A 22,960-nucleotide genomic window follows, 5' to 3' on the forward strand; every position below is an offset into this window, starting at 1 on the left:
CTTTAGAAAGACAGCGTGGCTCAGGGCTCATCCTAACTGAACGCCGGCCTCCTTAACCGTGGGCGTAACACTACTCAGACAACACAGGGTGAGGGAACCACAATATTAAGACTTGGATCCCCAAACAATTAACGGCACATAACACATAACCAGCAAAACACAAATGTAACAGGCAGCAGATCTCACCCTTCCGCTGCTCACCAGGGATTAGATTGTCTGTGCCTCAGAGCTTCCGGGGCCACTTACTCCAATCCAGCAGCACCCCGCTCTCGGTGGGCACCCACCGAGAATGGAATAAATCCAGGTTTAGGAAGCTGGCTGAGGACTGCAAAGTCTGTAGTCCGGTGACTGGGTTGTCCCAAGCTGGATTCCTTCCTTAGGCAGTCCTTGGTATCTCAACTGAATCCTTGCATTCGATGCTGAAGTCCATGTAGTCTTATAATCCAGGTTTGGTTATTGCTTGTCAATCTGATCCGCAGATCCTAGATTGGTATCATGTAGCAAGAGTCTATCCGGGCAATGGACAATCCTCCTTCTTATACCCCTGAGCTCTTCATTCAGACCATTGGGGTCTTCACTTCACGATTGGTGGATAAGACTGGGCTCTTATTGGCTAGATTTCAAGCCATATACAAAATATCCAGAGACGAGGGAGGGACGGCTAAGCCACATCACATCTAGCGATTCACATAGTGATACAATGGGAGGTTCGCATAATTGATTTGTCTGGGTATCTGGACTGGCCAAGAAAATTACATGAGTCAACAAGAACTGTAAAGGCCACGTCTCACTAAGCAACATCGCTAGCGACATCGCTGTGTTTGACAGCGGGAGCCAACGATCTGAATGTGCAGGGAGCTGGCTTCTGGCAGCCTGTGGTAAGCTGGTAACCAAGGTACATATCTGGTATCCAAGCAAGGCGCTTTGCTTAGTAACCCGATGTGTACCATGGTTACATGTGCAGGGAGCCGGCTTCTGGCAGCTGCAGACGCTGGTAACCAAGGTACATATCTGGTATCAAAGCAAAGCGCTTTGCTTAGTAACCCAATGTGTACCATGGTTATGAAGCACAGCGTCGTTACACAGGTCGCTGGTGGCTGATCTCTGATCTCTGTGGAGATCTGCCTGATTGACAGCTCACCAGCGACCATGTTGCGACGCACCAACAATCCCTGCCAGGTCAGATCGCTGGTGGGGTCGCTGGTTGCGTCGCTTAGTGTGACAGTACCCTAACACTAGACTCCTAAGAATCTTGTAGAAACAATGAGGGGCTTATCCCCCGTATATAAACAAGATATCATCATGTCTGGCTGAATTTTAAGAAAATTAACCCATGCTAGGCACTGACAGTCCATGTTGTCACAGGGGGCACCGAGATTCTAATTGGACATCCGCTATAGGGAGGCGTCTCTATAGATGCAATATCTGATGTGCAGCCATGGTCTGTGGCTTCATGTAGACTTTTGCAGAAGTTTGCATTGCCCTGCACCCAGTCCAGACCCTCCTGTGCCCCTCCAGCTGCCATGGAGGACCGGACCGGACCCTGGGCCAGGACCGTGCAAATCTATTTACTAAATGTATAGATTCAGCAAAATAGGGAGAAAACTGTGCAGAGAGGAAGTGAAATAGGAAGTAAAAGCCGCATCAAGTTCTCCACTTCCCCTCTGTAATCCTACACATTGTATCATTGTATCTAGTGTTTGCATTAAGTATTACCGTCCTCCCCCCCCGGCCCCCCCAATACCCAGACCCATGCGCTTCCTGTGTCATTGTTGAATATTATGGGGTCACAGACAGTGATGAGCAAGTGTGCATGGCACTGCTCGATACTCGACCAAGTATCAGGGGTGCTCGGGTGCCGTGCCTGAGTCTCCTCCCTGCACTTTGTGGCTGTTAGCCATGCGGGGATTGCCTGCCAGTCATGATATTACCGTCGCCTTATTGGTTACTGGCATTACTCTGGCTGCATTGCATCATCAGCTGTTATGAGGTCGGGGGGCGCGATGCTCGGCACGCTGTCCTCTAGAAGCCGTTCAAGGAAAGTTGATGTAGGCGGGAGAGCTTAGATTAGAGCAGGGTTTCTACCATTGCACCCTATAATGCCTTTCATGTGGCACTAAAGGGTATTTTTAGCCTTGTTTAACCTAATAAGTAATTTAAAAAACAAAAATGACTTGGGGTTCCCCTTATTTTTGATAACCAGCCAAGGTAAAGTGGACAGCTAGGGGCTGCTATTATCCAGCTGGGAAGGTCCATGGTTATTTGGCCCTTCTCAGCCTAAAAATAGCCCGCAGTTGCCCCAGAAATGTCAGCTGTGTAGTATCAGCTGGCATCAAGCCCAGGTGTCAGTAAGTAAAAAGGGCAAAGAACACATACATAAAAAGTTTTTTTTTTTTTTTTTTTTTTTATAAGAAAAACACTCCACAACTCTTGCCCTGGTTCAATAATTTATTGAAGAAAGAAAAAAAGCCATGAAAATCTGAAGTCGTCCTCCGGACCCAACGTAGTTCACAAACTGGAATATAAAAGACAGAAAAAGGGAGAGTTAAAGATATATAAACAAAAGACTGTCCCCACATCCCTGCAGCTCCGACATAGTCCATGGCGTTCCCACTATGTCCACTTTTCCTGTGCACCACTTATGGAGCCTGGTTCTGAGAACGACGCGTCACTCCCGGTCAGGCTGCGCTCTGTGATACCCGGTGACTGAGGAGCGCAGCCTGACCGGGAGTGATGCGTCGTTCTCAGAACCAGGCTCCATAGGTGGTGCACAGAATTGGTGGACATAGTGGGAACGTCATGGACTATCTCGGAGCTGCGGGGAGAGTCTGTTTTTATTTCTTTAACTCTCTCTTTTTCTGTCTTTCAGATTCCCATTTGTGGACTACGTTGGGTTCGGTGGACTACTTCAGATCTTCATGGCTTTGTTTTTTTTTTTTTTGATGAACGAGGAATAGTGTGGGAGATTCTGTCTTCAAATATTCCCAGCCCCCAGCTGTCTGCTTTACATTTGCCCCATGTCATTTTTTTTTACGTATTTATTTTTTGGTTCCCAGCAGCGTCCTGGGAGTCAGATATGTCCCCACGCTGTTCCCCATCCATTAGAGCGATTGTCCTGGACAGCTGGTTGGGGGGGGGGTCTCCTGGAAGAATGCTTGAGTTCCTTATTGCCTTCCATTGTGTTTGGTACTCGAGTTGCGCCCGTCCGAGCGTCCGTTCTGGTCCATTCGAGTAGCGAGCACTGGAGCACTTTTAGCACTCGCTCATCACCAGTCGCAGCACAATAAACTGCTCTGATCTGCCGCATGGTCTGAAGCCTTTACTTTCCAGGGGCAATATCTTTTATCTTCAGGTCCTGATACAAATTACATAGTATGGGGGCGGTGGGGGGACAGAGATTATGGGACTGTTTCCCATTACTGTGTCTGTGTTTTCTTCATCTATGGCAGGAGCAGACCCCGTCCAATGAGATGTCGAAGATGCCCCTGGACCCCATAATGATGGAGCAAATCACAACTGCAGGTATGTTACAGAAGAAAATTGCAACGTAAAAAAGGATGAAATGGACGAGGTATTGCGCTCCCTGCCGCCCTCCTGCTGTGTCATCATAATCACCCCAGTTTTCCTGGGTATGCGGATCGATCTAGGAGGCTGCCACTAGGCAGACAAGAAAGCCAGCTCCTCCCCAGCAGCGGATATCCACCAGCTGGCAGGAAACCCACTTAGTTGTTTGCTACGTGGCCGAGGGGGTGGGGGCTGGGGGCGGCCGTGGCTGGGGGTGGCCGTGGGGCTGGGGGCTGCCGTGAGGCTGGGGGTGGCCGTGGGGCTGCGGTCAGACCCACTTTCCACCTTCTTTTGTGTTTTTATGATCTTTTCCCTTATGTGTTTGTGTCTTTTCTTCTGGCAATAGGGTGGAACTCTTCCCCCTGGTTTCCCACTCATCAGATGGAGGGAACAGGGCGGTCTGCTCCTCTCGGTCCCCCCTCTGATCTGCATGGGCAATCCTAAATGCATCAGTCTTGTGTCCAGGGCCAGAGGTGTGTGATCTGTGCCTGCTGCATGGCGTGGGAGCTCTGCTTGACACGTAACCTGCTGCGCTGCGTGTCGGCCCTTACTGGTGGCGAGGGCTCCTTCCCGGCTTGTTAGTTGAGCTTCCGGGTTAAAGTCTTAGATTAGCCATGCCCTCTCTTTCAAGCGCTGGCCCGCCTTCTTTCCCAGGATTTCCTTGGCCACACCTCCTTCACGGTCTTTGGTCCCGCTCCTTATCTTCCGGCGACGGTGCACAGTGATTGCGTGACCTGACCCCAGTGGCTCTGCTTCTTCCAGTCGCCGACATGCCTTCCGTGCTGTGGATCTCTCAGTTCCTTCTGCATCTTCTCTCAGTTCCTTCTGCATCTTCTCTCAGCCTGTCTTGGACTCTCTCAGCCTGTCTTGGACTCTCTCAGCCTGTCTTGGACTCTCTCAGCCTGTCTTGGACTCTCTCAGCCTGTCTTGGACTCTCTCAGCCTGTCTTGGACTCTCTCAGCCTGGTGTGGACCCTTACAGCCGGCCCCTGTGGACTGTGCCTCCAGACAGGGTAAGCTCGGGCTTAGAGCCTCTCATTAGGCTTCCCTCTCCCCAGCAATGTATAGCTGCCTGACTCCAAGAAGTCCTGTCGTAGCCAGGCCACCATAGTTCGTCACATTGCATGTTCTTCTTGTAATAAAAAACTCCTCTTAGGTCAGGATTCTGTGCTCTGTGCTGATTGTTCTGCCTCCATCAGGCAAGCTCCTCAGGAGCCCCCCGCTGTTTGGGTTCAATGCTCCACCCAGGTTCAAAGCGTACACTCTCCTCCGGAGTAGGCAACTGCTTTGTCGCAGTCCGTGGATGTCCAGGGTGTGTCAGTCCCTTGTTCAGGCTCTTCAGCACTTCCCCTCTGTGTCACAGAGCGCTCCTTTTGACCCTGGTCACACATCTCCCTTTGGTAGGATGTGTTCCAGGCCGCATAAGAGGCTGAGGAAGCGGTGGTCCTCTTGCTCGTCCTCTGAGTTCCCTGTGGCCGCTTTTGCCTCGAGGTTATCCTCACCCATTCCTCCTCCCACTCCTCTTGTGAGCAGGATTCTTCAGCGGACTCTAATCTAGATTTCGGTCTAGATCTGTCCTCTGGAGTAGCTCTCGGTTGTTCAGGACTCTTGGGTCAGGGAGTTTGTGTCAACGGGATACAAGATGGAAAGAAATTTTCTCGAATGCGTAACATCGAGTCCAGGCCTTCAAAATCCCTTTCCCAGGAGGGCATGGCTATGATCTGGAGCTAGGAGGACATGTGACGGGCAAGCTCCGCACGTCCTAATACAAAATCCTGTGAATATCCCAGTGGAGGGGACTGACACCTGACCCTCTGGGAATCCTGGTGAGGGGCACAGACGGTGGAGCGGTTGGTGGTGCGATGTGCCTACCTGGAGCGCCAAGAGAAGTGACGGACGTTGGTGCCTTGCAGCGTCCTCAGGGAGCGGTGGCCATCTTGCGAGCGGCAATCCGTGTGGTGTGAGGAGTGGAGGACGCGGGTCTGGCAGGACCGTGCACGGCAGCTTACCCATCGGAGAAGCCGGTAGTGCAGTGAGTGCTGTCAGCGGCGGCCAGGAAGACTAGCAGCGTGGACGAGGAGACGTCAGCCTGAGAGCTGCAGCGGAGCAGGTGCTATGTGTGTGTGGATGCCTGGGTCCTAGTGCCCTCTGCCTCCTCCCTGTGTGCATGAAGCAGCTGAGCACCGGAGCCAGCGGCAATGAGGGAACATTTGCAAGAGGGGTCTCTAAGCCTAGCCCCAAACCATACGGGGAGGTGGAGAAGATATGAGACCCCCCCAGAAGTGTGGGAAAGGCTACCCAAGATGGTGCCACAGGTAGTGGAGTGGTGGGAAAGGGAGGAAGATCTGCTGCCTAGCAGAAAGAAGCTGCAGCCCATCTAGCTCAGTTTGTTAGTCGCAATTCCCCAGGGACAGACTGGGACCCAGGGGACAACACCAGGGACACCCAACAGCAGCAGGAGGGTGCCCAGGAGTTGCAGGCCCACGAGCTATAATGGAGGATAGGGAGGAGGACCCGTCCTCGTCACCCCTGACAGACCTCTGCAGACATTCCCGCAATCAGAATCCTCTGTTCAAGGACCTGAAGTCGCCCACAGAGATGGGCTGTATCAAGAGATCTGGCCAGTGTGAGACAAGATATGAAACAGCAAGCTGAAAGAACTACGGCCCTGGAGGAGAGAGTGAGCGAAATTGATGTGTTATCGCCCATAACGAAGGATGTCTCCTCCTTACATCTGTGACCTAGTCTCCCGGTACCTACCTGCACGCAACCTCAGATCCTCACAAGATCTCCTTCTCTACTCCCCTCTCATCTCCTCTTCCCACAATCGCATACAAGATTTCTCCCGTGCCTCCCCCATACTCTGGAACGCTCTACTCCAGCATATCAGACTCTCTCCTACCGTGGAAACCTTCAAGAGAAACCTCAAGACCCAACTCTTCCAACAAGCCTACAACCTAGAAATAGTTTGCAGGATACCGTATTACCTCAAGGCAACAGATTGCAACTGATTCAAAACAACGCAAGTGAAAACAGGTAGGAAGACGGGTTCTTTGTTTCTTATTCCCGTTGATCTGAGCATCCATTGTGTGCAGGATTTGTTCTGCGGTGTTGGAGACGTATCAGGTCAAGGGTAGATCTCTGTGCATTCCGCTTGGGCGATGTGCCTGAGCTTTCCATCACCCGGCGTCTGCTACCCACTGAGTGCCGCTACGTGGTCTAGTTTACACACCTTTTCTAAGTTTGAGTGCATACTTTTGCCTCAGCAGATGCAAGCCTTGGTAGAAAGGTTCTGCAGACTGCAGTCGCCCATCTTTAGTCCAGGCTGGGCCGCCTCCTTTTTTCTTTATCTTGTCCCTTGGGACTGCTTTGGGACTTACCATGGTCCAGTTTCCCCCAATGAGTTGAGAGAAGATTTTTGTATACTCACCGTAAAATCTCTTTTCTCAGAGTCCTCATTGGGGGACACAGCTCCCTCCCTAGTTTTTGAGTCCTTGCCTTTTTGATTAGAATATGACTTGTCCACAAAATTGAGTGGACTTCCTGCCAGCTGGTGGATAGACTCTGAAAGGGGGGGGTTACCTTTTTGTTTGCGTAGTGGCAGCCTCCGAGATCCAGCAGCATACACTCATGGTCCTTAGTCCCCCAATGAGGGCTCTGAGAGAGATTTTACGGTGCGTACACAAATCTTCTTGTTATGCAGTAACCTAAAGGTTTTGTGTAAACCAGAGGCTCCTCAGGGGTGGGGCTAAAAGGAAACTAAATTATTAGGCTGCCTGGGCCACGATCATACAATGATTTCCTATGTCTCCCTTAATAATCACTGAGCACGTTTATTTTGTACATTTAGTTGGGGGAGGGACTTAGTTCAGGTGCTCCTCGGGGGCGGTGCACAGTGTATTTCATGCATTATGCTGATTCCCAGGGTGGAATTGACTGTTTCAAATGTATTAACAATAAATATATTTGTAGAATTTTGGGAAATTTTTATCTTCGCTCACACAAAGCTTAACTTTTGTAGAATTTCAATGCTTTTTTTTAAATTTTTGATTCATGTCAGTGAATGGAAACCTTGTTTGTGTGTGTTAGAGCTGTAAGGAGAGGTTTGTAGCCCCTGGATGAAAGCAATAAATGCTAACATTAATGAGGATGTGAACCCTAAACGCGATGCAGTGAGAGGATGTGGAAGGCGTTGTTCCTCTGAGATCCTGTTGGTGTCTGGTAGATCCTCGGAGCTCGGGGCTGGATGGGAAGTCTCCCGGTGAGGAGCCGCCTGGGAACAGCAGACACCTGGAGGTGGACTCTCTGGTGCAGATTCAGTATCAAGAAGGGGAGCTGGCCTTCGGGATGATCCGGTGGATGGGATACGTGCCTCAGATGGACGATTTCATGGCTGGCGTGGAGCTGGTAAGATGTATACATCACCTCCATCTCCAAAAATGCTAAAGAGACTTGTAAATATTTCACTCCATGAGCGAAGTCACTGCCCTATCAAAACTAACGTTCTGCTCTGCTTAAATACTCTGTTCTGCTTTGAGATCTGCTTAAACCCTCTAACTTAGTATGGGACCATCCCCCATATAATCAATAAACGCCTCTGCTGAAATACTCTGTGCTGCTGGGGGCCCTCTGCACCTTTACCTTTGATTCCCTTCTCTCCTAACATCCTGAGACATCACACGATCCTGTTCTGTTATATGATCAGTACATTCTCCTACTGAAATACTCTGCGCTGCTGGAGCCCCACTCCTTCAGCGGCACGTGACTATTCAGTTTGTCTTCTGAAATACTTTGTGCTGCTGAGAGTCCTGCTCCTCTCACATTCTATGTATGTGTCTTACATGATCACTATATTCTTGTGCTGAAATACTCTGTGCTGCTTGGTTCCCTGTGGCTGTCCGTGGGGGCGCGGGGCTCGTCCGTTGGGGCGCGGGGCTCGTCCGTTGGGGCGCGGGGCTCGTCCGTTGGGGCGCGGGGCTCGTCCGTTGGGGCGCGGGGCTCGTCCGTTGGGGCGCGGGGCTCGTCCGTTGGGGCGCGGGGCTCGTCCGTTGGGGCGCGGGGCTCGTCCGTTGGGCCGCGGGGCTCGTCCGTTGGGCCGCGGGGCTCGTCCGTTGGGCCCGTCCGTTGGGGCGCTGGGCTCGTCCGCTGGGCTCGTCCGTTGGGGCGCTGGGCTCGTCCGCTGGGCTCGTCCGTTGGGGCGCTGGGCTCGTCCGTTGGGGCGCTGGGCTCGTCCGTTGGGGCGCTGGGCTCGTCCGTTGGGGCGCTGGGCTCGTCCGTTGGGGCGCTGGGCTCGTCCGTTGGGGCGCGGGGCTCGTCCGTTGGGGCGCGGGGCTCGTCCGTTGGGGCGCGGGGCTCGTCCGTTGGGGCGCGGGGCTCGTCCGTTGGGCCGCTGGGCTCGTCCGCTGGGCTCGTCCGTTGGGGCGCGGGGCTCGTCCGTTGGGCCGCTGGGCTCGTCCGCTGGGCTCGTCCGTTGGGGCGCGGGGCTCGTCCGTTGGGCCGCTGGGCTCGTCCGTTGGGGCGCGGGGCTCGTCCGTTGGGGCGCGGGGCTCGTCCGTTGGGGCGCTGTGGTTCTCTGCCTGTAACCCCTTTAGTTTTGGATTCCTTTCCTCATATTCTGACATGTCGTCTCTTATCTTGAGCGCCGCTCTCGAGGCGCCGATGGTGAAATGAATCCTGAGGTTCTGTTACCCGCTCTTGCAGGAAGAAGACAAAGGTTGCACTGACGGTAGTTGGTGCGGTCACCGTTATTTTTTCTGTCCACCAAAACGAGGACTTTTTGTAAAGTTAAGGGCCTGTCAGCCGGACACCCGCTTCCTGTCCACTAAAGATTGTCCACCCAGGAGCCTGGAGAGCCCAAAAAACAGTAAGTTTTCCCATCCGCTGACACAGAGTAACAAAAGTTCTGCGGTACCTGGAGATAATCACGGAGTATTTGGTACTGCAGCAGATGGCAGATACAGGACGGTGAGACTGCACAGCCGGGCTACTGTAATATATAATACCGTGTATACCACGCATATGATGGTGGTTACAAGAATCCTTTCTTTCAGGTAGAAGTGACAGTCGCAGGATGCCGGGGAAGGTTCCTCCTCTGCAGGGCACGGCCGCCGTGGATATATTAGAAGGAGATATGAAGGGTATTCAAGGTCACTGTAATTCCTGCTACATGGACGCCGCACTTTTCAGGTAGATCAGAGGAAGTCATAAGTGAATCGCTTGTGTAAAGTAACTCGGGGGCGGTTCTTGGGTGACTTGTGCTCCTCAGGGGTGGGGCAATGGTGTAGGACGCAGCCGGATTCCTGGATAACAATGAAATGAACAATAGTTTACTACCACTCAGGATATTACTTCACAATTCTTGCTACGCGGACTGTTTAAAGGGAGCCCGTAATATTGAAATGATATCTGACCTTGGCTCCGGAGGGTACGGAGCTGGAGGAGCCGATCAGATAGAATTTTGTGGGAAAAGTTTCAGTAAAACTTGTATTTTATTTTTTGAATCTGAGTCCAGGGGGCGGGACATTATAGTGATTGACAGTCTACTCCGTATCAGTGTGCATGCAGATATAGCTGTCCGTCACTGAGTAGCACCGCCCACTGGACTCCTGTGTGTACAGACACCAGGTAGGTCAGTGAGTAAAGTAACCTTATACAAATAACATGGATATAATTCTGCTCGTCTTCTCACAGATCGGACTACATGTACAATGGGACAGGGTCCCTTTAAAGTAGCTCAGGGGCTGGTTAGTGGCTCCTCAGAGGCGGTACAGTGGAACAGTACATGGCATGATAGGTGTTTTGGGGAAAAAAGTAAACAAGGGTTTCCTACTATTGAGGATAGTTTTTCAGTTTATTTTTTAGAGTGTAAGGTAATGGAGGAAGATGTTGGTTGAGTTCCTCGGGGGCGGGACAGATCGCTTTATAAGTGTTCCAGAAAACGGTGAACTCTAACTCCTGACAATATTGCTTTTGTAGTATTTCCATATAGATGGATTAACCCCTTAACGACCGCGGGCTGTAAAATTACGTCCTGCGGTCATAACGTTACTGCCCGCGGTCTGCCGGCAGCAGCATGCTGCGATCGGCGCACATCTCAGCTGATTTTCACAGCTGAGATGTGTGCCTTCTAGGCACGAGCAGAATCGTTATCTGATCGTGCCGTTTAACCCCTGTAATGGCTCTGTCAATATGTGACAGCACCATTATAAACGCGATCGCGGTAAAGTTTTACTGCCCGATACCGGAAGTCACGTGACATGATCACGTGACTTCCGATGGTTGTCATGGTAGCACAGGGTCATGTGATGACTCCTGGGCTAGACATGAACTACTTTCACTTTCGCTTTCCACGGAGGCCAGGGAAGCAGGAAGTGCACGTATCTGCTGTTTACAGCCTTGTAGCTGTGATTAGCAGATAGTGCAGAGCGATCGGATTGCTGATCGCTATAGCCCCCTAGGGGGACTAGTAAAATAAAAAAAAAGTTTTCAATTAAAAAAAACAAACCTAAGTTCAAATCACCCCCCTTTCGCCCCATTGAAAATGAAAGGGTTAAAAAAATAAAAAATATACACACATTTGGTATCGCTGCGTTCAGAAACGCCCAATCTATCAAAATATAAAATCAATTAATCTTATCAGTAAACGGCGTAGCGGCAAAAAAATTCCAAATGCCAAAATGACGTTTTTTTGGCCCAACAACTTTTGCGCAAAATGCAATAACAGGCGATCAAAACGTAGCATTTGCGCAAAAATGGTACCGTTAAAAACGTCAGCTCGGGTCACAAAAAATAAGCAGTCACTGAGCCTTAGATCCCGAAAAATGAGAACGCTACGGGTCACGGAATATGGCGTAAAACGTGCGCCACTTTTTTCAGACAAACTTCCGAATTTTTTTTAACCCCTTATATAAAAGTAAACCTTTACATGTTTGGTGTCTCTGAACTCTCACTGACCTGAGGCATCACACCCACACATCAGTTTTACCATACAGTGAACACAGTGAATAAAATATCTCAAAAACAATAGTGCTATCGCACTTTTTTTGCAATTTTTCTGCATTTGGAATTTTTTTGCCATTTTCCAGTACAATATATGGTAAAACCTATGGTTTCATTGAAAAGCACAGCTCGTTCCACAAAAAATGAGCCCTCACGTGACCTTATTGACTGAAAAATAAAAAAGTTATGTCTCTCAGAAAAAGAATGGCGAAAAAAAAAAACGGAAAGCGAAAAATCGGACGGTCATGAAGGGGTTAAGGGAACTCAGAGGAGGTTATTAATCAGTCAGGAGCTCCTCAGGGGTGGGACAATCTTATAAGGCAAATCATTGTACGGTTTCAAAGGAAACACAAACAAGTGTCCTACTACTTTTGATAAAACTTTGTAGTTTTTGCTATGTGCAAGTCAGGGTAGGTCCTTCTGATGACGCTCCTCGGGGGTGGGAAAATGCTGCTAGGCCTTTCATTGTAATGTTCCCTTAAAAATAATGTCCTACGACTGAGGATTATTACCTAGGACTTTTGTCCTTTGTTCTGTATCAATGGTGAAAGGTAACAGAGGAGATTGACTGGAAATTGGTGCAGGACACCGCATGTAAAGGGTTTCCTACAAAACTACCGAGTATTAATTTACAGGGTTTTTTCTTTATAGAAGGCTTAAAGTAACATGGACGGCCAGGTGCTCCTCGGAGGTTGGGCCGGTTTTCCTCAAGGGTGGGGCAGTGCTGCTAGACACTGCAGTATAAGGGACCTAGTGAAAATTTCAATTTACTATAAGTAAAATTTACCATTCCTTGTATACGGACTGTTTAAGGTAACTTGGGGGCAAGCCTGGGTTGACCTGGAGCTCCTCGGGGGTGGGGCAATGCTGCAGGATACAGAATCTTAAGTTTTCCTAGCACAAGAAAACCCAAACAGTCACTTCCTCTTTGTATACGCACATCCTAGTTTGTGTGTTTTTGTTTGTTTTTTTTCCCATGACTTTGGTAACTTTGGGAGTTATGGAGTTTTTTGGATGCTCTTCGGGGGTAGCACAATCGTTTTTCGCAATCATTCCTTCAGCTTCCCTCTGTGCAGTTGATTCCTCTGTGTGTGTGTGTGTGTGTGTGTGTGTGTGTGTGTGTGTGTGTGTGTGTGTACATGCACATGCTACTTTGTGGGGGGTTGCATGTTTTTAAAAATGGGAAGGGGAGGAGTTATTTAGTTGGATGCTCATATGCTCTTCAGAGGCGGCACAGAATCTGTTTTGGCAATCATTCCTTTCTGTTCCCTCAATGCAGTCCCTTCCTCTGTGTATATACGCACATCCTAGTTTGGGGGGAGGGTTGCATGTTTTTGGTGACTGGGGGAGTTGTTTAGTTTCAGATCCTCCTCAGGGGCGTCACCCAATCATTCTTTCCTCTGCGTCTCTTCGGCAGCCTCTTCTCCTGCTCCTCTGTGCTGGATTCTCTGTTGTTTAAACCTTCATCTCTTCCTAATGGAATAATCCAGCAGACCCTGAGGGAGGAGATCGTGAACCCCCTGCGCAGGTGAGTGAGGGTCCGTATGATTTGTCTGTATGTGCCATCAGCAGACCCTCGGGGAGATGGTGAACCCCCTGAACAGGTGAGTGAGGGTCCGTATGATGACTTGTCTGTATGTGCCATCAGCACACCCTCGGGGAGATCGTGAACCCCCTGCACAGGTGAGTGAGGGTCCTGTAACAGTGTGTCCCTCCCCCGCCTGTGCTCATGGTGTAATAGTCTGTCTCTCCTTGACTGTCCTGTATGTACTACTGGTGGGGGATTGTTTGTTCTTCTCAGCATGGGACTTCTCCAATCCACAACTTGGTAAACAAGAAAGAGCCAGGACTTCTAAAGTCCATTCATGTATCAAGTGTCCAGGCGGAGTGGGACTCTTCTGCCCACCTAAGGGAGGGGAGGGGCAAGTTGAAGATACAGGAACCCCTGTTGTTCCATATGTCCTCAAGCTTCGGGAAACCCTGGCTCAACTTGCTAGTTTGGCTCAGGATCATATGCGGATGACTCAAACCAGACAGAAGACATGGTATGACCGCAAAGCACGCTATCGAGAATTTGTAGAGGGACAACAAGTCTTAATGATTGTTCCCCATCGGCAAAATTAAACTCCAGACAACATGGGAGGGTCCCTTCCGGGTTCTCAGAAAACTAAACGACACCAATTACCTTCTTGCTCTACATGATCAGGGTCTAAGACAAAGAACTGTCCATGTGAATATGATTAAGAAGTACCATGACCGGACATTATCTATGATAGCAAGCTGTCGGCTGGCTTCAGAAGATGGTCAGGAGGATGAGGACCCATTACCTGATCTTGTGGAAGCAGCCAGAGCCCCATCCACTGTGGAACAGGTTCCTCTGAGAGATCACTTAGATTCCTTACAGAAAAAACAAATGCTGGGAGTGCTCCATCAGAGACAGGCTGCTTTCTCATCCCGACCAGGTAGAACCACAGTAACCCAACATCATGTGGACACTCAGAGCATCCGCCCCATACAGCTGGCTCCCTACCGGGTACCAGAATCAGTTAGAAACACCATGCAGCATGAGCTTGAGGAGATGTTACAGCTTGGGGCGATTAAGGCCTCCCATAGTCCTTGGGCCTCTCCTGTTGTGTTAGGACCCAAGAAGGATTGGAGTACTCAATTTTGTGTGGACTACAGACGACTAAATGACCATACCATCAGTGATGCTTACCCAATGCCCCGCATTGATGAACTTCTAGACCGGCTAGCTGGGGCACGATACGTCACCACCTTGGATCTCAGTAAGGGATACTGGCAAATTCCCCTGACGGAGGAAGGTAGAGAAAAGTCGGCTTTTATAACCCCCTTTGGTCTGTATGAATTTCTAAACATTCCTTTTGGAATGAAAAGCGCCCCTGCAACCTTTCAGAGAATGGTGGACCAGATCCTCCGGGGATGTGGCGACTTCGCTTGTGCCTACCTGGATGATATCGCCATCTTCAGCCGCACATGGGAGGAACATCTGAATCAAGGAGCTGTTGTTCTTGACCGGATTCTCGCAGCAGGCCTAACCATTCGACCTGATAAATGCCAATTGAGGATGGGTGAAGTCCAATACCTAGGGCATCGAGTAGGAGGAGGGAAGTTACTTCCTGAACCTGCCAAAATCCAGGCTATTGGAGACTGGCCCGTACCCCAAACCAAGAAACAAGTTATGGCTTTTTTGGGCACTGCCAGTTATTACCGAAAATTTGTTTATTTCAGCAGTGTGGCCAAGCCCCTAACAGATCAACAGAAATTGCCGCAGCTACCCACCCCTGGGCATCAGCCGTGTTGCTTGTGTAGACGGCAGGCAGTAATCCTCCACATACACTGGGCAGGTGGTGCTTATCCCCCAAGCAAAAAAAGTTCCTGGATGGAGTCCAACAATAGAGATAGGGCAGCACTCACCAGCGTCCAGTAAAACAGACTTTATTTATTCATGGTGCAGGTAAAAAAGCAGGAGCAGAGTTGACAGCAGGGCCCCCTCATGGACGACAGCCGTTTCGCGTGTACTCGCGCTTCCTCAGGTCCATATGGACAGGCATAGACCGCCGCCTTATGAGGGGGTTGCGTCCAGTCTACATCACTGCCCAATTAAAAACAGCTGAGAAGTGTAACACATCAAGCAAGTGCAACTTGCATATAACACCAAGAGGACAATCCAAAAGAACCGCCCACATATACATACATATCACAAAGGACACATGTAAGTCATACAAAACAAACATTTTTTACAGAAAAACTGAAAGATCATTTTTGTCATTTAAACCCACATTACCTTGGGCTCTGTACTTGATAATAAGTCTGGCCTCGGCTTGCAGCAGCGTCTTATGCAGGTCGCCCCCTTGTGGAGGTAAACGGATCCTCTCTGCAAACCGCAGGACATTAGGATCTCCATTGTGTGAACTGCGCACATGCTCAATAAGCCGAGGGGAGCCTTTACCACATTTCACAGAATTATAATGTTCTTTAAACCTGACATACATAGGCTGATGGTTTTCCGATGTAAAATCGTCCGCAGCCACAAGAGACCGCGTACACGACAACATTTGTTTAGCATGAAATAAAACGATTGACGTTCTTTACAGAGGATCCAACAGTGATCGATTTACCTGTTATGTGTGACCTGCAGTTCCCACACCTATAATTGCCAACGGGGCTGTCCCTCTCTAGCCAGGTAGATGGCTGCGATATTTCTGACCAGGACATCTTTCAGATACTGCCCCTTCTGTAAGTAACCAGGGGTTTTTTAGCAGTCATTTCGCTGAGATCGGTGTCCTGCTCCAAGATGGGCCAGTTTCTGTGTAAGGCATTTTTTATCACAGACTCGAGTGGACCAAATTTAAAGTTAAAAATAAATCTATGCGGCTGCACTCTTCTTGGGGGCCAGTCCGCGGTGCCAGAAACATCACGTTCAGCGTGTTTTAATACGCATTTATCAAAAGCGGATCGTATAACATGTTCTGGGTATCCTCTTGCCCTCAATCTTCCCTTTTAAGTCCTCCGATTGCTGCAAAAAAAACCGCATCGTTGTTATTGATGCGGCGCAGTCTCAAACTGACTATATGGAAGTGCATTTTTTGTATGTGCCGGTTGAGCACTACCAAAATGCAACAGGGCATTGGAAGCGGTCGGCTTACGATATACTCGAGCTCGAGTCACCCACCGACGAGCACGGATCCGAGCGGCTCGGCAGGTTACTGATCACAATCCCCTCACCTGGCTGAACAGAGTCTCTGGGAACAATGGACGCTTACTACGATGGAGCCTGGCTCTGCAGCCCTATAACTTTACCATACAGTATAGAAGAGACAGCCAACACCAAAATGCAGACGGATTGTCCAGGCAGGAGCAGCCCTGAGTCAGGTCCGCCATGTTTACATGTACTTGACAAGCGACCTGTTGAGGTCACTAGTCCGTACACAAAATGAGGGGGGAAGGGGTTGTAACAGTGTGTCCCTCCCCCGCCTTTGCTCATGGTGTAATAGTATGTCTCTCCTTGACTGTCCTGTATGTACTACTGATGGGGGATTGTTTGTTCTTCTCAGCATGGGACTTCTCCAATCCACAACTTGGTAAACAAGAAAGCCAGGACTTCTACAGTCCATTCATGTATCAAGTATCCAGGCGGAGTTGGACTCTTCTGCCCACCATAGGGGCTGACCCCAGGAGAGAAGAACAATGAGACCCATGTTAGGTCAGTTAGTTGGATCTTGGCTGGAGAAGGACTAGGATCTATTGCTGAGGCTGGATCCTAGAGCCTGTGTATGGACTGTTACAGACTGGAGATCAATGGCCACGTGGGATTGTGTTTTGTTGTTCACCCTGTTGGACTCCAGGAACTCATATAAGGACCATTGCCCTATTTTCCCTGGCATCGGAATACCGGCTGGTGCCCCTGGATCTTTTGTTTTGTTGTGGACTCCGTGCAGACTTTAAGGATTTATATTTGTTTGGTGCTTTAGCTTTGTGGTTCCAGTAAAGCCCTTTGAATTGTGCCTTGGCCTGGCGTCCCTTACTGCTCTGCCGCATACCCCGTCACAGGTCTGTATGATGACTTATCTGTATGTGCCATCAGCAGACCCTCGGGGAGATGGTGAACCCCCTGCACAAGTGAGTGAGGGTCTGTATGATGACTTGTCTGTATGTGCCATCAGCAGACCCTCGGGGAGATGGTGAGCCCCCTGCACAGGTGAGTGAGGGTCCGTATGATGACTTTCACCTCTTTGTGTGGGACTTTTTTTGTCACTTGCTGATAGTTGATCACTTGCATTCCCTCCTCTTGAATATTTGTCATCCAATCGATGTATAATGTGAAGTTCTGCTCTCGGCTACGTGGCATGTTAATGATTTTCCATACTGACCTCTGCTGCTGTCAGTGATCGGGGCAATGTGATGAGCGGCCTCTCGCACCAGGCCCGGGGCAGAAAGCTCAAAGAGTAGAACTGTTCATTAACCCTTATATCAGACTGGTGTGGCCCATTGTGAGCCACGTGACTGTGCTGCTGACATGTCTCCTCCAACCTACAGACCAGTATTATTCCTCACAGGAGCGGCTTTGTGTCTGCGGACAGTGTGATGACCCTGCGCCGGCAGCTGAAGGAGGAGAGCCAGTGCCCGAGCTTCACCACCTCCGAGAAAGGTACAAACCCACCGGCCAGCTCATCACTGTAAAATATATATATATATATATATATATATATATATATATATAATATATATTATATTTATATTATATTCGTACTGTATACTCCAGAGCTGCACTCACTATTCTGCTGTACATACATTACTAATCCTGCATTATACTCCAGGGCTGCGCTCATTCCCATTCTCCCCTCTTAGATCCGGAGGAGTTCCTCACTCTCATCATGCACCGTATCCTGGGGGCAGATCCTCTCTTAAAGCTGCGGTAAGTTGCTGGGAGCGCAGCTCCGTAATCTGCACCTCTGGGATCACTCTACAGTTAGGCTTTCTTCCTCTCCTTGGTCGGTGGTCTCATTGTGGCTTCTGTCCAAACCCCCCACAAACTGTGTTTTGGAGGTTTGCGCTGACCGGGTCACTGACTATCCTGATGCAGACTGAGTCCCCGTGCACTATTTTCTGGGGTATGCGTTTACTGCAGGCGACACCCAAATGCAGTATACTATGTGTCCGCCTCCAGGAAGCATCAGTCGCTCCATTGGCGCCAACATCTAAAACCCGTTTTGAGGGGGGTTTGGAAAGAAGCCTCGATGGGATCAGTGAACGGGGAAAGGAGCGCAGTGTGAAAGAAGCCCAACAAATGCTTCAGATATTGTGACATAACTATGGAAAATACGCAACAGCCAATACCTGCGTGTGCACAGACCCCCAGGGTGACCCTGGCTGCTTCTCCTGGCAGGTCCGAGGGCCAGCGGGTCCAGGAGTGTTACTGCCACCAGATCTTCATAGAGAAGCAGCAGGAGATGACGGTGCCCAACGTGCAGCAGCTCCTGGAGCAATCCTTCCATCATTCCCAGCTGAAACTGGTGGAGGTGAGCAGAGGAGGGGCCGCGAGGGAGTGCGGAGGTCCACAGGGGAGGGCTTGCGAGAGTGCGGAGGTCCACAGGGGAGGGCTTGCGAGGGAGTGCGGAGGTCCACAGGGGAGGGCTCGCGGGAGAGTGCGGAGGGTCCACAGGGGAGGGCTCGCGGGGGAGTGCGGAGGGTCCACAGGGGAGGGCTCGCGGGGGAGTGCGGAGGGTCCACAGGGGAGGGCTCGCGGGGGAGTGCGGAGGGTCCACAGGGGAGGGCTCGCGGGGGAGTGCGGAGGGTCCACAGGGGAGGGCTCGCGGGGGAGTGCGGAGGGTCCACAGGGGAGGGCTCGCAGGTGGAGGTGAGCGGGGGAGGGCTCGCAGGGGCGGGGTGGAGGTGAGCGGGGGAGGGTCCATGCGGGCGGAGGTCTGTGGGGAGGGCTCGCAGGTGGAGGTGAGCGGGGGATGGTCCGCAAAAGCGGAGGTGAGCGGGGGAGTGTTACTGCTACCAGATCTTCATAGAGAAGCAGCAGGAGGTGACGGTGCCCAACGTGCAGCAGCTCCTGGAGCAATCCTTCAATCACTCCCAGCTGAAGCTGGTGGAGGTGAGCGGGGGAGGGGTCACAGGGGAGGGCTCGCAGGTGCTGGTGGAGATGAGCCGAGGAGGGTTCACGGGGTGGGTGGAGGTGAGAAGGAGGCATCTGCGGGGCAGGCAGACGAGAGCCATTACTGGGGGAGGAGACTATATACGGGTGACTACAGTCTATTACTACCTGTTATCAGCCATGGTTAATGGCTGTCTCCAATGCGTCTCCTCCATAGGTCCCATCCTGCTTCATTATCCAGATGCCGCGGTTCGGGAAGGAATACAAGATGTTTAGTAAGATCGTCCCGTCTCTGGAGCTGGACGTCACAGATCTTCTTGCTGACAGTGAGTAGAGATGAGCGAGGTTCGAGCTTCGCCAATTTCAAATTTGAGTGATTTTGGGGGGTGTTCGAGTCGTTTGACGAACTTGAACGATTTGCTTCAAGTTCGACCGTTCGAGTTACGTTCGATAACGGTTCGATCACCAAAAGCGGGGGTTTAGATCAGTGCTGAGTGCTGAGATAATGCCGATCGCCTTTTTTTTTTCCCCCCCTAACCACGCGTACAGTGTGGCGGGCCAGGCTGTCAGCCAATCACAGACAGACAGACAGACAGACAGACACACACACACACTGCAAAGTGGATTTTTTCCAGACAAGCAAGGGCATGTGTCATAGGCTGTGCATGTCATATGTCTTTGCCCTATAAGACCCGGCCATTTTCCCCGTCGCCGCCATTATCTCTCTGCTGCGGGTGTGTGACAGTCACCGCTCCTGCTCCTGCTGCTGCTGTTGTGTGCGCTATAGACATACAGTGCAATCTACAAAGCGCTTTAGGGATTAGGGACTGCTTGTAATTTCAGCCCTTTTCAGGGCTGCATTACAGCCGTTCATAGCCATTGTTGTTAGGCAGGTCTGTGCCAACGCTGTCAGGGGTTTATAACCCAACGTCTGGCTAAATCAGCTCAGGCAATTCCTTGGGGCATAGTTTCATTTTCAGGGATGGAAAGTGAGGCTTCTTCTGCTGACAAGCAAGCTACAGCACCTGTGCAATGTACACCACCTGTCCATTTTTCCTACGCAATTTTAATTGCAAAAAGTGCTGCCATTGTTAGGGCCATACTTTCATTGTCTGGGATTGTCAGTGTTGGTTCTTCAGCTGTCAATAAAGCTAGACCACCTCTGCATTGTACACCACTTCTCCATTTTTGCTACGACATTTTAAGTGTCCAATTTGTTCAAAAACAAAATGAGTGGCAAAAGGACAGATGCTGGTGGAAAAGGGAACAGGCGTGTTGGAAAGAGAAAAAAGTTTGTGTCCGTGGGGTAGGTGGTAAAGCTACAGTAACATCTGTTGAAGAAAGGTCATCTTCCAGCAAAAGTAAGATGTCTACTACTTTCCGTGGACAAACCGATGTGATCCCTTTTTTACGGAACCGAACAACTCTACCAAAGGTATATGATGCACAAAAAAAGCACATGCTTGAATGGATCTCAAGTGCTCAAAAAAGTGGCCTCACCTCAACTTCAACATCCAAAAAACAGTCCTCTGAGTTGTCACCCCAATCGCACTTGCTTTCTCCCAGCTCTCAAGTCTCCATCTGCCCTGCAGAGTATGGTGTAACAGAGATGGTTGAGTGCAGAGCTGTTCAGTCACACTATAGGCTGGGAATCAGAGGTCTGCTCCCAAGCTACAGTGAGTACAGACCAGGAAATGGTCTGCAGTGATGCCCAGAAGCTTTGTGAGTCAGATTCAGGCGATGATGAAGAAGGTTTTGAGCATAATGTAGACCCTCATTCCCAAACTGTGTCTCCACCAAGAGGAGTTAATGAGGAACATACTGATGACAATGAGACTCAGATACCTGATTGGAATAACAACTTAAGTATTAGGTCAGGGCAGGAAGAGGTTGGCTCTGAGGACGAGGGGAGTGCAAACACACAGGGTGATGATGAGGTTGTAGATCCCACTTACTGTCAACCCACAGTCAGGCACTCGAGGTCAGCAGAGGCGGTGGAGGAGGATGCGACTGACGACGAGGTTAGCTTGCGCCTTCCTGGACAGAGTCGGAGTACTGGAAGCACGTCAACAACTACATCCTCAGCCACAACTCTGCCTCTGAGCACAAGTAGGGGTGGCTCTGCAGGTCGCATGGGCTCTAAGCCTTGCCTAGCCTGGTCCTTTTTTGACATCGCAAAGGATCTCCCAACCCATGTCATCTGTAAGATTTGTCGCCAATCTGTAAGTAGAGGCCAAAAACTCACTAGTTTGACTACTTCGTCCATGAACCGTCACATGAATAACAAGCATAAATCCCAGTGGAAAGCTCACTGTGCTGCAATGCGGCCTAGCGGAGCGGGCCAACCACCGTCTGCCCCTTCAAGTGCATCCGCGCGCTCTTCCTCCTCTATGACTGTGGGGACAGCAGTCACACGTGATTTGCGACGCAGACCTTCCACCACTGTAACTGCAACAGGCAGTGTGATTGGCAGGTCGTCAGTTGTTTTGGAAGGGGAAACAGGTGCTGGTGTAGAGCTCTCTCAGACATTGAGAGCACCAACTTTGGATGAAGGCAACATCATGCCTCCGCCTGCACTTTCCTCACAGACCATCAGTTTTCCAGGGACACCCTACTCAACGCCGTCTACACACAGCAGCTGGCCCACGGTCCCTCAGATGTGGACAAGTAAACGACCATTTCCTCCGAACCATGACAAAGCTAAGAGGTTGAATTTCACCCTCTGCAAGCTCTTGGCTACAGAAATGCTGCTTTTCCGCCTAGTGGACACACAGGATTTTAGAGACCTTATGTCTGTCGCTGTGCCCCAGTACCAGATGCCCAGTCGCCACTACTTCTCCAAGAAAGGTGTGCCTGCGCTACACCAGCATGTTGCACACATCACCGCTTCCTTGAGAAACTCTGTGTGTGACAGGGTGCATTCACCACAGATACTTGGACCAGTAAGCATGGACAGGGACGTTACATGTCGCTGACTCTGCACTGGGTAACCATGGTGAGAGATGGAGAAGGGTCTGCTGCACAAGTCTTGCTGTCCCCACGAGTTGTGCGTCAATCCTCTGTCTGTAGAAGTTCCTCCACTGCTTCTCCCTCCTCAACCTCGTATGGGTCCTCCACCTCCGCCCCAAGCCTGCCTGGTCAGGCCACCCGCATTGTAACTGCGCACAAGGAATCCTGCACACCTCCTTACTATGCTGGCAGCAGAGCGCAACGGCATCAGGCGGTCTTTACGTTGAAATGTCTGGGGAAATAAGAGTCACACAGCGGCTGAGTTGTGGTCAGCTCTGGAGACCGACTTTCATCAATGGTTGTCTCCACTCAACCTGCAGCCTGGTAAGGCCGTGTGTGACAATGCTTAAAACCTGGGTGCGGCCCTTCGCCGGGGCAAGGTGACACACGTGCCTTGTATGGCTCACGTGTTGAACCTTGTTGTCCAGCAATTTTTAACCCACTATTCCGGCCTAGATGTGCTTCTGCATAGGGCAGGGTCACTATGTGCTCACTCCCACCGTTCACACGCCGCAGCTGAGCGACTTTCATCGCTCCAGAAGTCTTTCGGCCTGCCGGTTCATCGCCTGAAATGCAATGTGCCGACACGCTGGAATTCGACTCTCCACATGTTACAGCGACTGTGGCAGCACCGCCGAGCACTGGTGCAATATGTCATGACGTATAGCCTGGGTCAACGAGATGCAGAGGTGGGGCAGATCACCCTGATGGAGTGGTCTCAGATCAAGGACCTATGCACCCTTCTGCACAGTTTCGACATGGCGATGAA

General features: G+C 50.6%; 1 protein-coding gene across 3 annotated transcripts in view; it reads left to right on the plus strand.

Annotated features, from left to right (window-relative positions):
• The window catches only part of LOC142316899 (ubiquitin carboxyl-terminal hydrolase CYLD-like), a 75,363-nt gene that overhangs the window by 19,924 nt on the left and 32,479 nt on the right, over positions 1-22,960 (plus strand). For 2 of the 3 annotated variants that reach the window (XM_075352667.1, XM_075352665.1), the window contains exons 4-12: positions 3,450-3,522; positions 7,789-7,970; positions 9,264-9,426; positions 9,614-9,749; positions 12,979-13,089; positions 17,639-17,730; positions 17,931-17,997; positions 18,469-18,601; positions 19,400-19,508. In XM_075352667.1, coding sequence (XP_075208782.1) covers positions 3,450-3,522; positions 7,789-7,970; positions 9,264-9,426; positions 9,614-9,749; positions 12,979-13,089; positions 17,639-17,730; positions 17,931-17,997; positions 18,469-18,601; positions 19,400-19,508 — 1,066 coding nt within the window. The remainder of the gene's footprint in view (positions 1-3,449; positions 3,523-7,788; positions 7,971-9,263; positions 9,427-9,613; positions 9,750-12,978; positions 13,090-17,638; positions 17,731-17,930; positions 17,998-18,468; positions 18,602-19,399; positions 19,509-22,960) is intronic. The other variant, XM_075352666.1, reaches the window with a different exon arrangement.

The sequence above is a fragment of the Anomaloglossus baeobatrachus genome, chromosome 6, assembly GCF_048569485.1.
Source record: "Anomaloglossus baeobatrachus isolate aAnoBae1 chromosome 6, aAnoBae1.hap1, whole genome shotgun sequence".
Classification (NCBI taxonomy): domain Eukaryota; kingdom Metazoa; phylum Chordata; class Amphibia; order Anura; family Aromobatidae; genus Anomaloglossus; species Anomaloglossus baeobatrachus.